Here is a 15,376-nt window from a genome sequence, read left to right on the forward strand (position 1 = left end):
AGTGCCGTCGAGTGTCCTTTAAGGCAAAGGATGCTTGGAAATTTGCGCAGTTTGCGTGCGGTTTTCGGAGCAATAGGATGCAGCAGCAGTAGCAGCAATAAAGTCAACGGCCGCCAAAGAATCAGCTTTATAGGCGGGTTAAATTCTAGAAAAGAGTTGTGAGTCTATAATTTAGCATCCCGACCCCTCACCACGCCCAACTAACCCCCCCCAACAACGCCCACTCCTTATAGCAATCCTTAGGAAAATCCTATAATCCTATGTGAATTCCTAGTTAATCATCCTGCTATTTGGCGCGTTTCCTGCGCGTTTTTGCGTGTTTTTGCGCGTTTTTTGCATTGTTGCCGCTGTCATTACAGCACCGAGTTCTCTGGCGGTTTTTCGCGGTGTATTCTCGTTTCTAGTTTTTTTGTTCAATTTTTTGCAGTGTCCACAGTGATTGAACTATTTAACAATTACCTATAGAAAAGCTGAAATAAAAAAACAGTTTGAAGTGACTATTTACCATAAAAATTAAACGAGATTGTGAAAATCTGTGGAGTTTTTTGGCTCTGCAAGGACCCTTGGATTACCTTGCGGGGCGAGCGGAATCGGGAGATATAACTTTGCCGGCGGTGAGTCTGAAACCTATATCAACAAATTAAAAACCCATTTTTTGAGTAAAATGACGAATTAGGTTTAATGTTTAACATGAATAATTTAAAAAGCTTAAGTGCATTTATTTTCTTTGCATATGTTTTATAAACAAAAACCAAACTAAACAGCACACATAAATGTTTGCACACTTTTTGTTTATACACTTTTATGTGTGTTTCTTTATTTGCTTTACAAATGAAGTGCGTGCCACAAGCTTACAGCAGCTTATATTTTAAATTTTACGTGAATTCACTTTTGTTTGTGTGAGATAGGCTTGCGTGTATTTTTGCGTATTTATTTAGGCTCCAGTTTTTGTGGCCCGAATGAAAGGGGAATTTGGTTTTACGAGTGTATAATGCGAATTTGTGTATTTATAGATATTCCATTCCGTCCATATCATTACGACTGCCATTATCAACGCCTTTATGACGCTTCCGCTTTTGTGTGGCGTCTCCTTTGCGCCTCTTTTGCGCCCATTTGTTTTTCCACAGCCGCAAACTTTTCCCTTTTTCTGCGCCCTTTGATGTTCCACAATAGTTGCGAAATGAAGGGTCAAAGGTCGGCGGTGGTGGTGGTGGTGGTGGTGCGGCGGCGATGATAAGCAACTTGTTACGATGACCATGATGATGAGCGAATTGAAAGCTTTTTTCCAACCCCACCCGCCTGCGGTTTTCGCCCATTTCTATGCTCCCATTTATATTAGTGTAGATTCAACCTTTTTTCGCAGCTCGGGATCAGGGCCAGGGCTGTGAAATCGAATCATTCTCTAGGCTTTATATTTAATTTGCACGGTCTGGTCGGTGGGTCGCGCCATCAAGGATGAGTTAGGGTTCAAAGGGACAGGCTGGCCATGTCTAGGAATATACCTTACTTAAATTTGAACTCTCTGTGGGTTAAACTTCCTGCTGCATATTCTTTGGCCAGTTACCTAAATTAAATTAAGGCGGCAGCAACAGTTTTGCGTCGGTTTTTCTTAGATCTGGCACCTAGAAGTATGCCTTGAGTTGGGGAAATCAAAGAAGCTAGATCGATGATAGAGTACTTTAATGGTCGCTTTAAATTTTCACGAGCGTACAGGAGGTTTTTATGGAGGTCTATGTTGTGTGGCAATAGTATAGCAATATTATTGTTTGTAATAATATCAATTATTTTGAATATATTTATATTTATATTTATATTTATTATTGTACCGCACTCAAACGCTACATTTTGAACAAAAGCATTCACTTTTTCGTGCTGTATTTATTTTCTGGTTTTCTCTCCTTTACTTTCTCGTCCTTATGGTAGACATTTCATCCTGGCAAACACTTTTCACGTTTTTCTTTCCTTTTTTTTTGTGCCGTATTGCTGTTGCTTCATTAGTTTCATTGGATTTGCCATTGAGCAATGCAATGCAATGCAGCGGCAACAACAATAAGTTAAATTGTTGCTTCTGCCGATTTCGTTATTTCAAATTTCATTTCCATTCAGGATGCCACTGAAGCGACGGCGAAATAAACCAAATAGAAATCGAAGGAGGCTGCAACACGGAGATATTGCAGCAACAACTGCTATTCAATAAGGGATTATAGCAGCAGCCCAGCCCTTTAAGTGCTGCAAAGCGAAGGAATAAAGGAAAAAAAATCAAATTTTTTTTGAGCAGTGCACATATATATTATTAAGCCAACAACAAAGGGCGCAAGGACGCAAGGACGCAAGGACGCAAGGACACCGGCAACGGTGAGCAGCGGTTGAAGCGGCGCTGCAGCCGCAGAAAATGGCCGCATCCACGAGTGCAGCGGCGATAACAATAGCGGCAGCAACATGAATGAAATCTGCAGCAACTGCAGCAGCAACATTTAACGGCAACGCCGATGATGATGACGATGCTGATGATGCAGACGACGATTACGATGATGATGACGATGTTGACGACGTTGCCGAGTTGCAGTTTCAAGAGCCACAACACAATGCCAAGTGCCAACAGCAAGCTGAGCGAAGGGGGAAATTAAGTGCCAAGGGCAACCGCAGCAACAGCAGCAACAGCAGCAACAGCAACAGCAGCAGCAATAGCGAAAAGATTTTTCTCCAGCCAAGCAGAATTCAAACTAAATTTACATAACAAAACACGTGCAGCGAACGCAGAAGTAAAATCTCCATTTCCCAGAAGCGTAGTCAATAAGGAGTCAGCAGCAGTAGCAACAGCAACAGCAACAGCGGCAACTGCAGCCATTTAGCCAGCTGCAACATGCCCGGCAGCAACATGTCGCCCTCACTGGGCGTTCGGGGGCGTGGCACCCTCTGTTTGGTGCTTCTGCTGGCCACCACAGCATTCTGCGGTGCCGCTTGGGCGGCGCCAACAGTGGGTGGTGCAGCGGCAGCACAGAAGCAGCCACACCACAATTACCACCATTTGGAATTCGGAGTGCAGGGCAATACGCCCACGCTGATGGAGGCGAGCACCACCAGAGGTGGGAAACATGCAAAAGTGGATACAGTGGTGCTACAGGCAACATCAAAGCCCAGCACCAGCACTACCACCACCACCACCACCACCGAGATGGCAAGAGCCACAGATAAACTAGAGGTGCCTAGCGCTGAGACAGAAGCATCTGCAATCAGAAGCACCACTGAAAGTAGCACCACTAATGGTAGTACCACTGAAAGTAGCACCACTGGAAATAGCACCACTGGAAGTAGCACCACTGAAAGTAGAACCACTGGAAGTAGCACCACTGAAAGTAGAACCACTGAAAGTAGCACCACTGAAAGTAGCACCACTGAGAAAATCGGCATCACAGAGATCAGCAGCACCACTGAGAAACCAACTGCGACCAATGAAACACTCAGAAGTACTGCGACAGAGAGAAGCACCACAACAACCATAGCAGCAGCACCACCAAGCACAGAAAGTATTAAAGAAGATTTGCAAGTGGTGGGGTTATTGGACTTGGAGCACACTGTGGCACCACCGTTGGACAGTGGCCACGATGGCCGCAAGCTGACCAAAAAGAAGCAGCTACTGGAGCAGCACTTTCCCACCACCACGGTGGCCACCACCACCATTGAAACGGAAATGGAAAGGATTCCCACAACCAGCAGCACCACAACCACCACAATTTTAAGCAGCAGCACCACCAGAGCACCACCGCTACCGTTCACGTTCCCGCCGCTGCGACCCTCCAATCTTGCCTTCCTGGAAGCGATATTTTCCACGGCACCAACCACACTACCCAATGACTTTTCGGAAATGAAAGCCACCAGGACACCACCGAACCCATCCACGTTGGCGCCGCCGCACCATGGCTACTTGGGACCGATATTTATGGGCGAGCGAACCATCGGTGTGGTGCATCCGCTGAAGAAACCACAGCCCTCGAGCCACCAGCACGTGGCCTCGATTGAGAGCCAGTTGCGTAATGGCCGTTTGGTGGAGATATTGGCGCCCACGGCGCTGCTGGAGCAGATTCCCGAGCCCAGCACCACCCATGCACCACCACCGCCAGGAGCTGCCTCGGTGCTGTCCACCACCGTTTTCCAGGTGCCCGATTTTCAGACCAGCACCACCCGTCTGCCCACAAGTAATAGTGATAGCAATAATGTCGCTGGTGGTGTCGAGTTGGCTGCACCACCGCGCACCGAGTCCAAGATCTCGGACATTCAGATCGAGGTGTACGATTCCACGGTGGATTCCATAGTGGCTTCAACGAATTTCCGTGACAGCGAGGGCTTCTATGCACCACCGCAGAGCCCTGTGGAGATTGGCACCACCAAGCCGTCGCATGAGATGCCGTTGCCGCAGGAGCGGTTCACCCAGTATGTCATCGATCGGGCGGATGTGTCCACCCAACCGGCATCGGGTGGTGTCGCTGGTGTCATTGGTTTTGGCGGTGCAGCGGTGGGCAAACCAGAGCCGGCGGCCATCGAAATCCACATCAATGTGTCCGAGGCATTTGGCAGCGAAAGCGAGGATCTGGAGTTCTCCTATCGGCAGCCCTCGTTGGTGGCCGACAAGCCGGGCAAGTCCCGCGATGAGATTCTGGTGGTTGAGATCATCGACAGTGGTGCGGATAACAGCAGCTCGGAATCGGGCGGCTCATCCGCCTCAGCGAGCGGGGAGCACATCAATCCGATCTTCACCTTCCGCAACTCGGATGCGGCGGCTGCACCACCGCCGCCAGTTCGCCCACCGCAATCCGTTCAGGATGCCGACGAGCTATTCATGGCCGATCTGAAGGATGGCGTTGGTGGTGCAGTGCCACGACCGCCGCCACCACCGCCGCCACCACCACCGCGAAAGCCCAGCATCGATCGCGATTCGGACACCATCTTTTACATTTCCAACACGGAGGTTAAGGTGGGTGAATCGCTGCCAACGGTGCTGCCAGTGGATGAGCAGCAGCGCAAGTTCCAGCTGGAGAACCAGTTCTTCCCCGCCAGCTATGTGATGGACTCACAGCAGCAGCAGCAGCAGCAACAGTTGCAATCCCAACAGGCGCAGCAGGCAGATGAGGACATCATCCTATCACCACTGCACCACAATGCGGATGGATTGAAGATCTTTCGCAGCTCCTCGTCGAGCAGTGGCGATGGCGCACCACCGCTAGACGTGACCTATGTGGGTGAGTCGGTCATCGAGGTGGAGCAACAGCCGCAGAGTTGGAGCAGCACATTGCCACCGGGGCAACAGCAGCAGCAGCAGCAGCAGGACATCATCATTCAGCCGGCAGTGCTGCCGGATTTGGCTATTGGTGTGCCCGTCATCGGGGAACTTCCACCGCAGATCGAGCTCAAGGAGATTGACTACATGCCCGGCGAACTGGGAATGGGTCAGAACGGAATTGGCATCTACGAGAACGACATCCAGAGCAACAGCATCGACAGCGAACCGGATGTGATCGAGAGCTCCATTCAGTACGGTGGCGATCTAATCGACGATGGTGCAGGCGGTGGCTTTGATGGCGTTGAGGGTTCCTATCCCTTCGAAAGTCCCGCGCACCGCCAGCAGCAGGTGGGCGTGGCAAGCGGGCTGAGCCACCAGCCCCACCGCCAGTCCGCCAACCACTTGCACCGCGAACAGCTCCCAGTCGCTGAAATGGTCAATGCCACGCTCCTCCAGCGATATGATAGTGGTTCTGGATCTGGCTCAGGATCCGGCTCAGGATCGGGTTCGGGTTCTGGTTCGGGATCTGCATCGGCAATGGCTCCTTTGCTCGCGAGTGGAAGTAGCCGTTCTGGAAATGCCACTGCTCTCTCGGATGATCCACTGGCTGAATACGATGGTACGTTAAGGAATATATATACCTCTATTTCAGAGTATATAAGGTTAAGTTGAATGATATATATATTTGTTTTTTGTGTTTTGCTTTGTAGGATACTTCAATCTTTTTGCTGTTTCCATGGGTCTCATCATTGTCATCCTGCCCTCTGCGCTCTTGGTATCCATGTACTGCGCCATAAAGTAAGTAAAATATATATTATTTTATAACTATATACAACTTAAAGCAGTACAAGAGCCCTTAAGCGAGTTATAGTAGTATTAAAGCAAAACGCTGATAGCTATCGAACCCTCTTAAATTTAAGACGCATCCAACCACAACCTCCTGCCACACAAAATGAACTGTCATTGGTGGGGCCAACTGTACCCGGACAGTATGTTCTTTTATCCGGGAATCCTTAGCCATTTGGCTGAGCTAATTGGTTACGCCTCGTGTGGCGCTTAATCAGCTTAGACGGCGATGTCCCACACAAATCAAAAATAATTGCAAGAAATTGCTAGGAAGCAGTGACAGCGAATGTGGAGCAAAAGGGATCACAAGGATGCGGGATGGTGGATGGCGGATGGCGGATTGCGGATGGTGGATGGTGGATGGCAGATGAGCTGGGACTAAAGCCACCTTCAAATAGAAAGACAGCAGATGTGGGTGGAGCTGAGTCGTCAGGGGCAGCCAACCCCAATCCGATCCGATCCCAAGCGCAAAACCTTCATTTCAAGGATTCCCTGGGCGAGAAGATGTGTTGCCTACTTTAGAGCGGCGACCCACGCATGGCAGAAGAATGCACTCAATCTAAAGCAATTTGCCGGGGCAACCAACCACCTGACCCCTTTGGCGTCCACCACCTTCTCCCATCCACTTTCCACCCACCGCCCACGCTGCAGGCAAGGCGTGGCAAATCGCATTTATCAGCTTCATTCGTGGCTTTTTATTTCTCATTCGCCATTGCCAGCGACAGACAGACAGACAGACAGACAGCAGAAGTAGCAACAAAACATTGACAAATCTCTGACGGAGTGGTGCTGGTGGTGGGAAGTGGGAGGTGGGAGGTGCTTTCGGTGGATTGCTTGGTTGCCAAATTTGGGGGCAATGGCAGCAGGGACGCACATCCTTTATCGCCCGCAGTCTGGCCCGTACATAAATCTTGGCCACGCCACGAATTGGGTTAAAAGCTGTTGGTGAAGCTGCTGTTTCTCGAGATGCGGAATTTTGTATATGTATACATTTCCACATATACTTGTACAGCAGAACATAGTAAAATAGTAATTCCTGTGCACATTTCTTAATCAAAACGAATAAAAAAATTGACAGTAAATTGGAAAGCGAAACTTAGTTGGTGTTTCTTGCATAGTATGCTCTCAAAATTCAAATCAAATATAAGTAAAATTCTACATTTCGTTGACCCATAAGGTGAATAGTATTTCTCTCTGTGTACACACACACTCGCCACACTCGCCAAGCAAAGTGAAATCGGGGAACGGGAACGGGCAACTGGGAGTGTCAGTTTGATGGGGAGCCCGGAGAAAAACTGAAGGCGCAACAAATCAACACGGCGGAATTGAGAATCGGCGAGGCCGGAAACGGAAGTCGCCGCACGCACACACACACACACACACACACACACACACACACACTCATGCTCATTCTCAGATGATGTAGATGCCAGAAGCTAACAAGGCAGCTGCTTCTGGGGAAGGTGATCCCTGCTTTTGCCCGAATTTTCCTGCTTTTTGGCTGCCGCAGGAAAAACGCATAAAGCGGCAAATGGCAAACCACAAACGTTGCTCACCCTCGTTTCCAACCGCCATCAAAAAAAAAAAAAAAAAAACCGAAAATAAAAGGCAAAGAAGTGCCGTGAAAAGCCAGCGTCAAAATAAAAAGGAAACACACAATTTATTTGCCTTATTCCCAAACTGGCGGGCAGGACATTGTGGGTACACATCGGGTGTCTGGAAGGAAATTGCACAATAAACTCTCGAGACGAGAAATTAGTTGTGCGTGTGGCTCGTTTCAGCGGCTTCACAACTTGAAATTTGTTGAGTGCCAATAGCATTACGAAAGCTAGAAAGGACCTGGGTAGGGGCCACAACAACAATGGGATACTCTTGGGGCATCGCCAGGATATTCACTCACTCACGAAACTTTCGCAGCCAACTGCTAATATTTATGGCGCCTTCGCTGGAATTTTTTGGGCGTCAAGCATTCGCAGATTATGCCAGAGCTTAAAACTTCCCATATTACACTCTCCTCACGACACACTTCCACCTTAACTACTTACGACTTAGCTGGCAAATATAGCTCAGTTAATTTCGAATTTTTAAATTGCCAATGTAATCAGATTTTTTCGTGGTGCTTAGCATTCGCCTAAAGTCAAATCATATCGTCTAGGTGATTGCAGGCAGCCGCAAAGTAGGCAACAAAATGTTAATTTCAGTCGCGGCATCATTAGAAATGCATTGGATTTTGAAACTCTGTCGACTGCTTAACGGCTTTGCCGTTTTTTTTGGCCCAAAAGACATGCCATCAGTAACCACATCGCGTTCTCTCTTCACTTCCCGTTCACTTCGTTTTTTTTCTTTCTTTCCACAGGTATGTGCTGAGCAAGAACTCAGGAGCGGGCACGGGTGGCGCCCAAGGCGATGACAGCGAACAGGGCCAGGACTCCAAGCACGAGGTGAGTTCATAGCGAATAGCTGAATAAGCCAAAGACCCTTCACTCCCCCACGCAAAAATCCCCGCCCCTCCATGAGGCAGATGGAAATTGAAATTCAAACGCAAGTGCCATCGCAGGGTGTCTTCAACCCAGTTTTCCCTGCAACCCTTTCTTTTTTTTTTTGAATGCACTCGTCTGCTGAAGTTGCGCTCTCGGGCTCTCGAGAAAATTAAACAAAGGCGAAAATTTCCGCGGGAAATTTTATTGCGTTCCGCTTGAAATTGAGAGCTGAAAGTCCAAAATTAAAGATGATACTGCGGTTGTCAGTAAGGCTAGTCTTTTTAACAATTTAAGTGAAAAATAGGAAAAGAAAAATAGGCTGCAAGTGGCTCTTAATTTAATAAGGATTTCCAACAGCGTGCTATGAAAAGTGATCAATTGCAAGTACCTATAATAAATAATGTAGAATACTATTAAAAATATTTAATTCCATGTACGAAACTAAAGCTAGAGTATACATTTAAATGATTGTCACTACTATTGTGTAGTGGCTGCAGTGGAAGGTTGGGGCTGGCGTTTTAATGGAGCTCAAGTTGACTTGGTATTGAAATAAATTCCCCCGGCTGGTAATGAAATTTTCTCGGTTTTGTGATGGTGTGCGGGCACAGAGTGTGTGAAAGAGACGGAGTGCGCGCGTGAATTGCATTCCAGTTAAGTACAGTGCTTGCTCTCTCTCTCTCTCTCTCTCTCTCCCTCTCTCTCTCTCTCTCTCTATTCGCCTCTTGCAGTCTGAATCGTCGTCATTCTCATCATTTGACTCGGCCGCCGCTTCCACCATCCTGCAACCACGTCCACTCCTAGTGCCACTGCACCACCCTCTGCACCACCCACTGCACCACCCACTGCACCACCCACCGCCCACGCTAGCGCCCACTACGAGACCCCAGAGCGGCGTCAGTCAAGGCCATTTACTGACGCCTGGTCTGGAGTGCCTGCAGTTTCGATTCGACGGAGGCGGAGTGGGCAAGGTGGGTGAGTTGGTCCAGGTGGTTCCGCAGGCTATTGGTGATGGTAATGGAAATGGCAATGATGCCTCCTCTATTGGCGGCTCAAGTGGTGGCATTGGCGGTGGCGGCTGTCCTCCCTGTGGCTCCGTCACCAAGATGACGCTCAAAGATAATCATCTGATTGTTGTCACCGAGGAGCGGCACGTAAGTTCGTTAGTTATCCGATCAGGACTTCGTCCACTTTACCGCCGCCGCCACCTCGGGCCTGGATTTTAGATGTCTCCTCTGTCTCGTTTCTGTTTCTATTGCTCTCTTGCTCTGTTGCTCTGTCTCTGTTGCTCTCTGTCTCTGTGTGAACTCTACTCCTCCACTCGGAACTGGATGTGCCTGTGCCTGTGCCTGTACCCGCGTCTGGTTATTGTCGTAGTTAGTTTGCTGTACTGTTCCTGGTGTTCCTGCCTATCCTAATCAATCTCTGCCTTGGCCTGCACACTACCGAAATCCCACAACTTTGATTCGATTGCATCCGACAAATCCTTTTTGTTATGTGTGTTTGAAAAGTATTTATCTAAGATCAATATACTTACTTGCAACGGCAAAGATATATTATATTTGGTTTATGATTGATTCAATTCGGTTAGCACCTACAATTATTTTTACCTTATTTTACCTTATTTAGATAATTTGATTTATCGCTTGCAAAGCTGCATTGTTTTGTACATTTCGAGCTTCGTTAGTTTCTTGAGTTACCTTGCGGTGGGCACTTTGCTGTCTCCGTTTCTGAACCTTTTGTGTTTAAGTGAGTACTTTATTTACCGCACATTCGCCCTCTGACACTTTGGGGAAGCACTTTCCCACTTGTTCATTTGTCCTGGCCTTGAATGTCCTTGGGTGGACCTGGTTGGTCCTGGTTGTCCTTGTTGTTCTTGTTGTCCTGGCACATCAATGGGCTCCTGCGGGCCATGAGACAACGAACTGGTGCCAGATTTAAGTCCGAACAGCGGCCCGGTGTCGTCTATTTGTCAACTTAAGAGCGCCTGTGTGTAGTGGTAGTGTGTGTGAGGTGTGAGTAAGTGTGGGTGTGTGTTAGTGGTGTATCCTTGGGGCGTATGTGTGCCACAAGCGTATGCAAATGCAATTTTCGACACTTTCCGCATGGCAGCCAACCGATTTGTCCGCTCTGTCGCCTCACCCTGCTCCTCTCTGGCTTGCCCTATTGCCATCTTGGTGTTCTCGTCCTTTGACCACTTACTCCACTTTTCCCCAACTCTACTCCTTTATCAATCTCGTATCCTTGATGTTGTAGCCGATGTTGTGTGCGTGCGTGGTTGTTTGGTGTGAGAAACCTGCACCTTCTAGCTAATGTATGTTCCGTGTATTTGGGTTACCTGCCCATCGATTTCAATGAAAATGTATCTTCCTATTCGCAGGACATTTCCCGAAATGCCCGAGAGACGAAAATGCACACAGACAAGGACGGTGTGTTCGTGGTGGAGGTGGCCCGTGGCATCGACTCCAAGCAGCTGGCAGGCGATCATTCCGGCGTTACCTTGGACGCCACCGAGCTGCCCTTCGACAACAAACTGGCGCCGAATGGCGGGCATTTGCTAGAAAAGACTTTGCCGCCCAGCCACGAACAGGTGCAGATCCATGCACCGCCACAGGACTTTGCCACTGGCCATCCAGCTCCACTGCATCTCATCGAGGAGGCCGAGGAGCATGTGCCCGAGGATCTAGGTCAGCAGGCAGTCGAGACTCACTCTAATTTGGCACGCACTGGACTCTCGCAATCAGATCTCAGCTCGACTTCATCGAGTGACTCCAACAAGCGGTACTCGTACGGCAACCAGGAGCTTTATGTCATCGAACAGCCGGGCTATGCCACCAGTTCACCCACAGCAAAGCCGATATTGATAAGTCCAAATCAAAATCCAGTCCAGGATCTGGAGCAGAAGTCACAGCAATCCAACAATACTGAACAAACCGAAATCGATTCAAGCCAAGGATCTAAAAAGTCAGACGAAGAAGTTGCTAGGCCAGCAGAGGCGGTGAAAGATGTTCTTTCACAAAAGGAGGTGGAAGCCAATCCTCCCCAGAAAGAGGTAGACACTCTACCTCCCCAAGAGGTGGTAGCTGAAAAACAGGAAGAGCCTGTTGTTCCGGAAAAGTTGCCCGAGGTTCAAACCAAAGGGGAGGAAGTGGTTTCACGCAATGAGCAAGAGGTTCCACCCAAAGAGGACATGCCTCCACCAACTGTTGAAGTCTCTCCACCAAATGAAGATCAGGTTCCGATTGAGGAGAAGGAGCAGGAGGAGCAGGAGGAGAAGCCAGACAACCAAGTCGAATTCCAAGCCGAGTCAAAATCAGATCCTACTGAAATGGAACCAGAGTTACCAGATGAATCACCCAAACCAGAGGAGCCAGTGGAAATCCAACACGAACCGGAGGCCGAGAGCAACTATGACAGTCTGATGAGCCTGCCGGCGCCACCATCCACAGAGGAGATCAAGGAGCTGGGCGACTACGCCCTCATGGAGTCCAATCAGTTGGACAGCCTGCCACCGCCACCACCGCCACTCCAAGATGTTCCCAGCACTCCGCCAGTGAGCGCGAGACCAGCTGCCATCAATGTCAGCAATGGGAACGGGATTGGCAAGGTAACGGTGGTGACCACCGGCGGCGGTGGAGTTGGTGGAGTTGGTGGTGTGGCCGAGGAGCCCTCCACCCTGACACCACCTGCCTCGCCGCCCGCCACTCCACCGCCATCGCAGACATCGACGCAGTACGCCAGCAATGGACTCACCAATGGCATCCATGCCCTGGCCGTCGTCGATGTGAATGGCAGTTAAGAAAGGCCAGGTGAGATGGGCACATAAGTATATATCCTTTTTTTTTTTTTTAAATAAATTAGATCTCGAAGAGATCAGGCCGGGTGGCGATATTAACTATACCACAAGGAGAACGATAGCTTGTAAGGATTACTAGGAGTACTGAAACCCCAAATGGGGGAAAACATGAAATGTGGCAAAAAAAAAAAACGTTCTCAAACGAAAACTTCAATTTGAATATACACTAAATAGAGCGAAACTTTTTCCACTTAATGTTTGTTGATTTTCGAATATAACGAATAATAACAATTAAATGCGATTAATATAAAATATAAATATAAATCATAATTAATTGTTTGTCTATTTGCGGCTGGCGGCCTCTCCCCCCCCACCTACCATCCACCATCCACCCACAACCACCCATTCGACCCACTTCCCTCTCCATTTCGGGGGGTCGGTGCGGCTAACGAGTATTTCAATGTCTATAAATCTACAATAAAGCTAACAAAAAATACGAAAAATACAAAAAATTGCAAAAATAACAAGAAAAAAATAGTATACAAATGGAAAAGTAAATACAAATACAAATATAAATACGATGAAATCTGCATACGAACTACATATGAGTATATGAGTATATGATGAAAGAATTGCGATACGTGGGCAAACAGAACAGAGCTAGGTGCGCCAAAAGGAGAGTAACTACCGATATGTAACGATGCATAATTAATTAGGCTAATTATTTACACACACACACAACAATGCCAAAAATGTTAAATGGCAAATGGTGAATGTCAAAACCAGCAGCAACCGCATAAAGAGCATAATTGTAGTGAATTTATTTGGATTGGATTGGATGGCCAATAACATCAAAGTGTGTCCTGTGTCCGGATTTCCATGAAAGTGTAGGTTTAAAGAGTTTTAATTAGCAGAAATCCGAGAGGAAGTCCGAGTTGGTTTCAAAAACATCAATTGTTTTCTAGAGCGATTAATTGAAAACGGATTTCCAACATAAAAAACAAAGTCATTTGAACTGAATATTCATATTCAGGTTATATATTAGGAAGCACTACAGTTTTCCAATTTTTAAATACAGAATTCTGTGAAAGCAAACAAGTAAGTGAATAGTTAGATATTCCGGACATAGACACACCCAAATATCGTTGATATTTCGATATTCAGATTTTGCAAATTACACAATTCACTTGACAAAATCAAATGTGCCGAACTTTTGTAGCAAGCCAACATAATTTACAAAGAGAAACGAACAATTTATACAATGCCAATACGGTGATTACAGCATAATGATTACAATATATGTAACCTTTTAAACGATAATCTAGTCATAGTCCTAGTCGATATAACATATGTGTATGTATATTTTTTTCGTGTGTGTGTATGCGGAAATTAGGCGAATCGAGGACTTCAACTCTAAGCAAATGACAACTAAATGGCTAACGATAGAAATAAGATGAGATGAGATGAGATGGCAAACTAGATGAATGCAGATCGTGAACATTTTCGATATTATTGCTCCCCCCTAAAATGGTATACACACATACTATATACAGCATATAGGACAAAACTTGACTCTTTGAAATAAAATTCTTAGAAGTTAGGCCGAACGGAATAATAAAGTAAAGTAAAGCCCAAAATCCGTGCACTGCAAGTGGCGCGTTTTAGTGTAAGTAGTAGGAATTATCTATGCCCCGGATATATAGAGATGGGGTCGTTTATGGGTGGAACATAATCCCTGGCTAACGATTTAACCACTTTTGTTGTTTACGTTTGTTCCAATTGTTTTATTGACAATTAAGCCCCATTGATAAAGGTCGAACGGGGATGCCAATGAGAAAATATTATGAATATTACAAAATGAATAGCCCAAAAAAACACACACGAAACACTAATCGTAAATCAAATATAAAAGTTAGGAAAAGCGTGCAGACATTTTTTTTGGTGGGTCGAACGAAAAAAAAAAAAAACAAAAGAAATAAGTAAATGTGATTGTTATTTAACCTTAAGTTATTATTAAAATCGAACTTAAACTGATATGTGTGTGTGTGCGTGTAAGTTTAAGCAAATAGCAAGCCAAATGGAACGAAGCGAAATAGAACGAAACGAAACGAAACGAATGGCAATGGACCGCTCAAAGGCAAGCGATAAACGATAAGCGATTACCGATTAACGATAGCTGGCAACTAGGCGAGTTTCAGGCCCTGATAACACAAAAAAAAAAAAAAAAGAAGAAGGAAAAACGGGGACTCACCCGAAATAAATTCAAATGAAATTCAACATTAAGAACAATGGCGAGTTGAAAAACCAAACGAGAAATACACACAGAAAGCAAAGTCAAGCGAATGCATTTTCCTTGGGCGGTCGGGGGCCATTGGCATTTTGGAATTTTTAATTTTCCAGTTACGGACTCCAGACTCCATCGACTCCATCGATTTGCGGGCTGCCATAAAATCGAACGGAGCAGAGCCACTCAGGCGATTTGGTTCGGTTAAAGACCCATAAAGCCCCGTCAGTCGAGGGCGTAAGGATGCCAAACTACGAGTATTTGACTGCAATGTGGGCAAAGGACGAGTGGGTGCTGCGAATGGGAGCGCAAGGAGCAATGGAGCGGATGTGAGGTGGGCCATGGAAACACAGGGCGTCCCGAATTGCAGCCAGCACTTGGGCCGGACGTTTTGAATTTCAGCTGAGGCAAACAGCTACAATCACCTATGGATGCTTGTATGTACGTGCATGTGGATGTATGAACATACAAACGGCATGAGCATGGAATGCTACCCTGCAAATTCCCGTATAGTTTTCGGATGGCTATCGCTGACTGTTGGTAAAGATGTGCGTTTAATGAAGACTTGTATAGCTAGACTTAAAAGTTCATTAAAAGTCGAGTTAACTTGAAGAATTTTATACGGCAGTGATGTAGTGACACACAGAGGTTTATCTTGAGATATATTAGGGTATCCAGGGTATCTTGTAGTCACT

General features: G+C 46.8%; 1 protein-coding gene across 3 annotated transcripts; it reads left to right on the forward strand.

The window, feature by feature from the left end:
• On the forward strand, positions 1 to 14,735 carry LOC6524791. 3 transcript variants are annotated; one of them, XM_039372390.2, is made up of 7 exons: positions 1 to 158; positions 428 to 614; positions 2,107 to 5,897; positions 5,989 to 6,076; positions 8,481 to 8,565; positions 9,333 to 9,755; positions 10,982 to 14,735. In XM_039372390.2, exons 3-7 carry the CDS (start codon positions 2,864 to 2,866, stop codon positions 12,398 to 12,400), a joined length of 5,049 nt encoding a protein of 1,682 aa, XP_039228324.1. In that variant the 5' UTR covers positions 1 to 158; positions 428 to 614; positions 2,107 to 2,863; the 3' UTR covers positions 12,401 to 14,735. The 3 variants fall into 3 exon arrangements, with proteins under 3 accessions (XP_039228324.1, XP_002100635.2, XP_039228327.1); XM_002100599.4 differs by lacking the exon at positions 9,333 to 9,755; XM_039372393.2 differs by lacking the exon at positions 1 to 158 and having other exon boundaries at positions 422 to 614.
• Positions 14,736 to 15,376: the final 641 nt, after the last annotated feature.

This window comes from Drosophila yakuba, chromosome X, assembly GCF_016746365.2.
Source record: "Drosophila yakuba strain Tai18E2 chromosome X, Prin_Dyak_Tai18E2_2.1, whole genome shotgun sequence".
Classification (NCBI taxonomy): domain Eukaryota; kingdom Metazoa; phylum Arthropoda; class Insecta; order Diptera; family Drosophilidae; genus Drosophila; species Drosophila yakuba.

Excerpts from the sequence above, each read along its gene's own strand:
- LOC6524791 (XM_039372390.2), top strand. The coding sequence starts at position 2,864 with ATGCCCGGCAGCAACATGTCGCCCTCACTGGGCGTTCGGGGGCGTGGC. Across the intron at positions 5,898-5,988 it reads TCCACTGGCTGAATACGATG|GATACTTCAATCTTTTTGCT; the intron begins GTACGTTAAGGA and ends TTTGCTTTGTAG. Across the intron at positions 8,566-9,332 it reads GCCAGGACTCCAAGCACGAG|TCTGAATCGTCGTCATTCTC; the intron begins GTGAGTTCATAG and ends CGCCTCTTGCAG.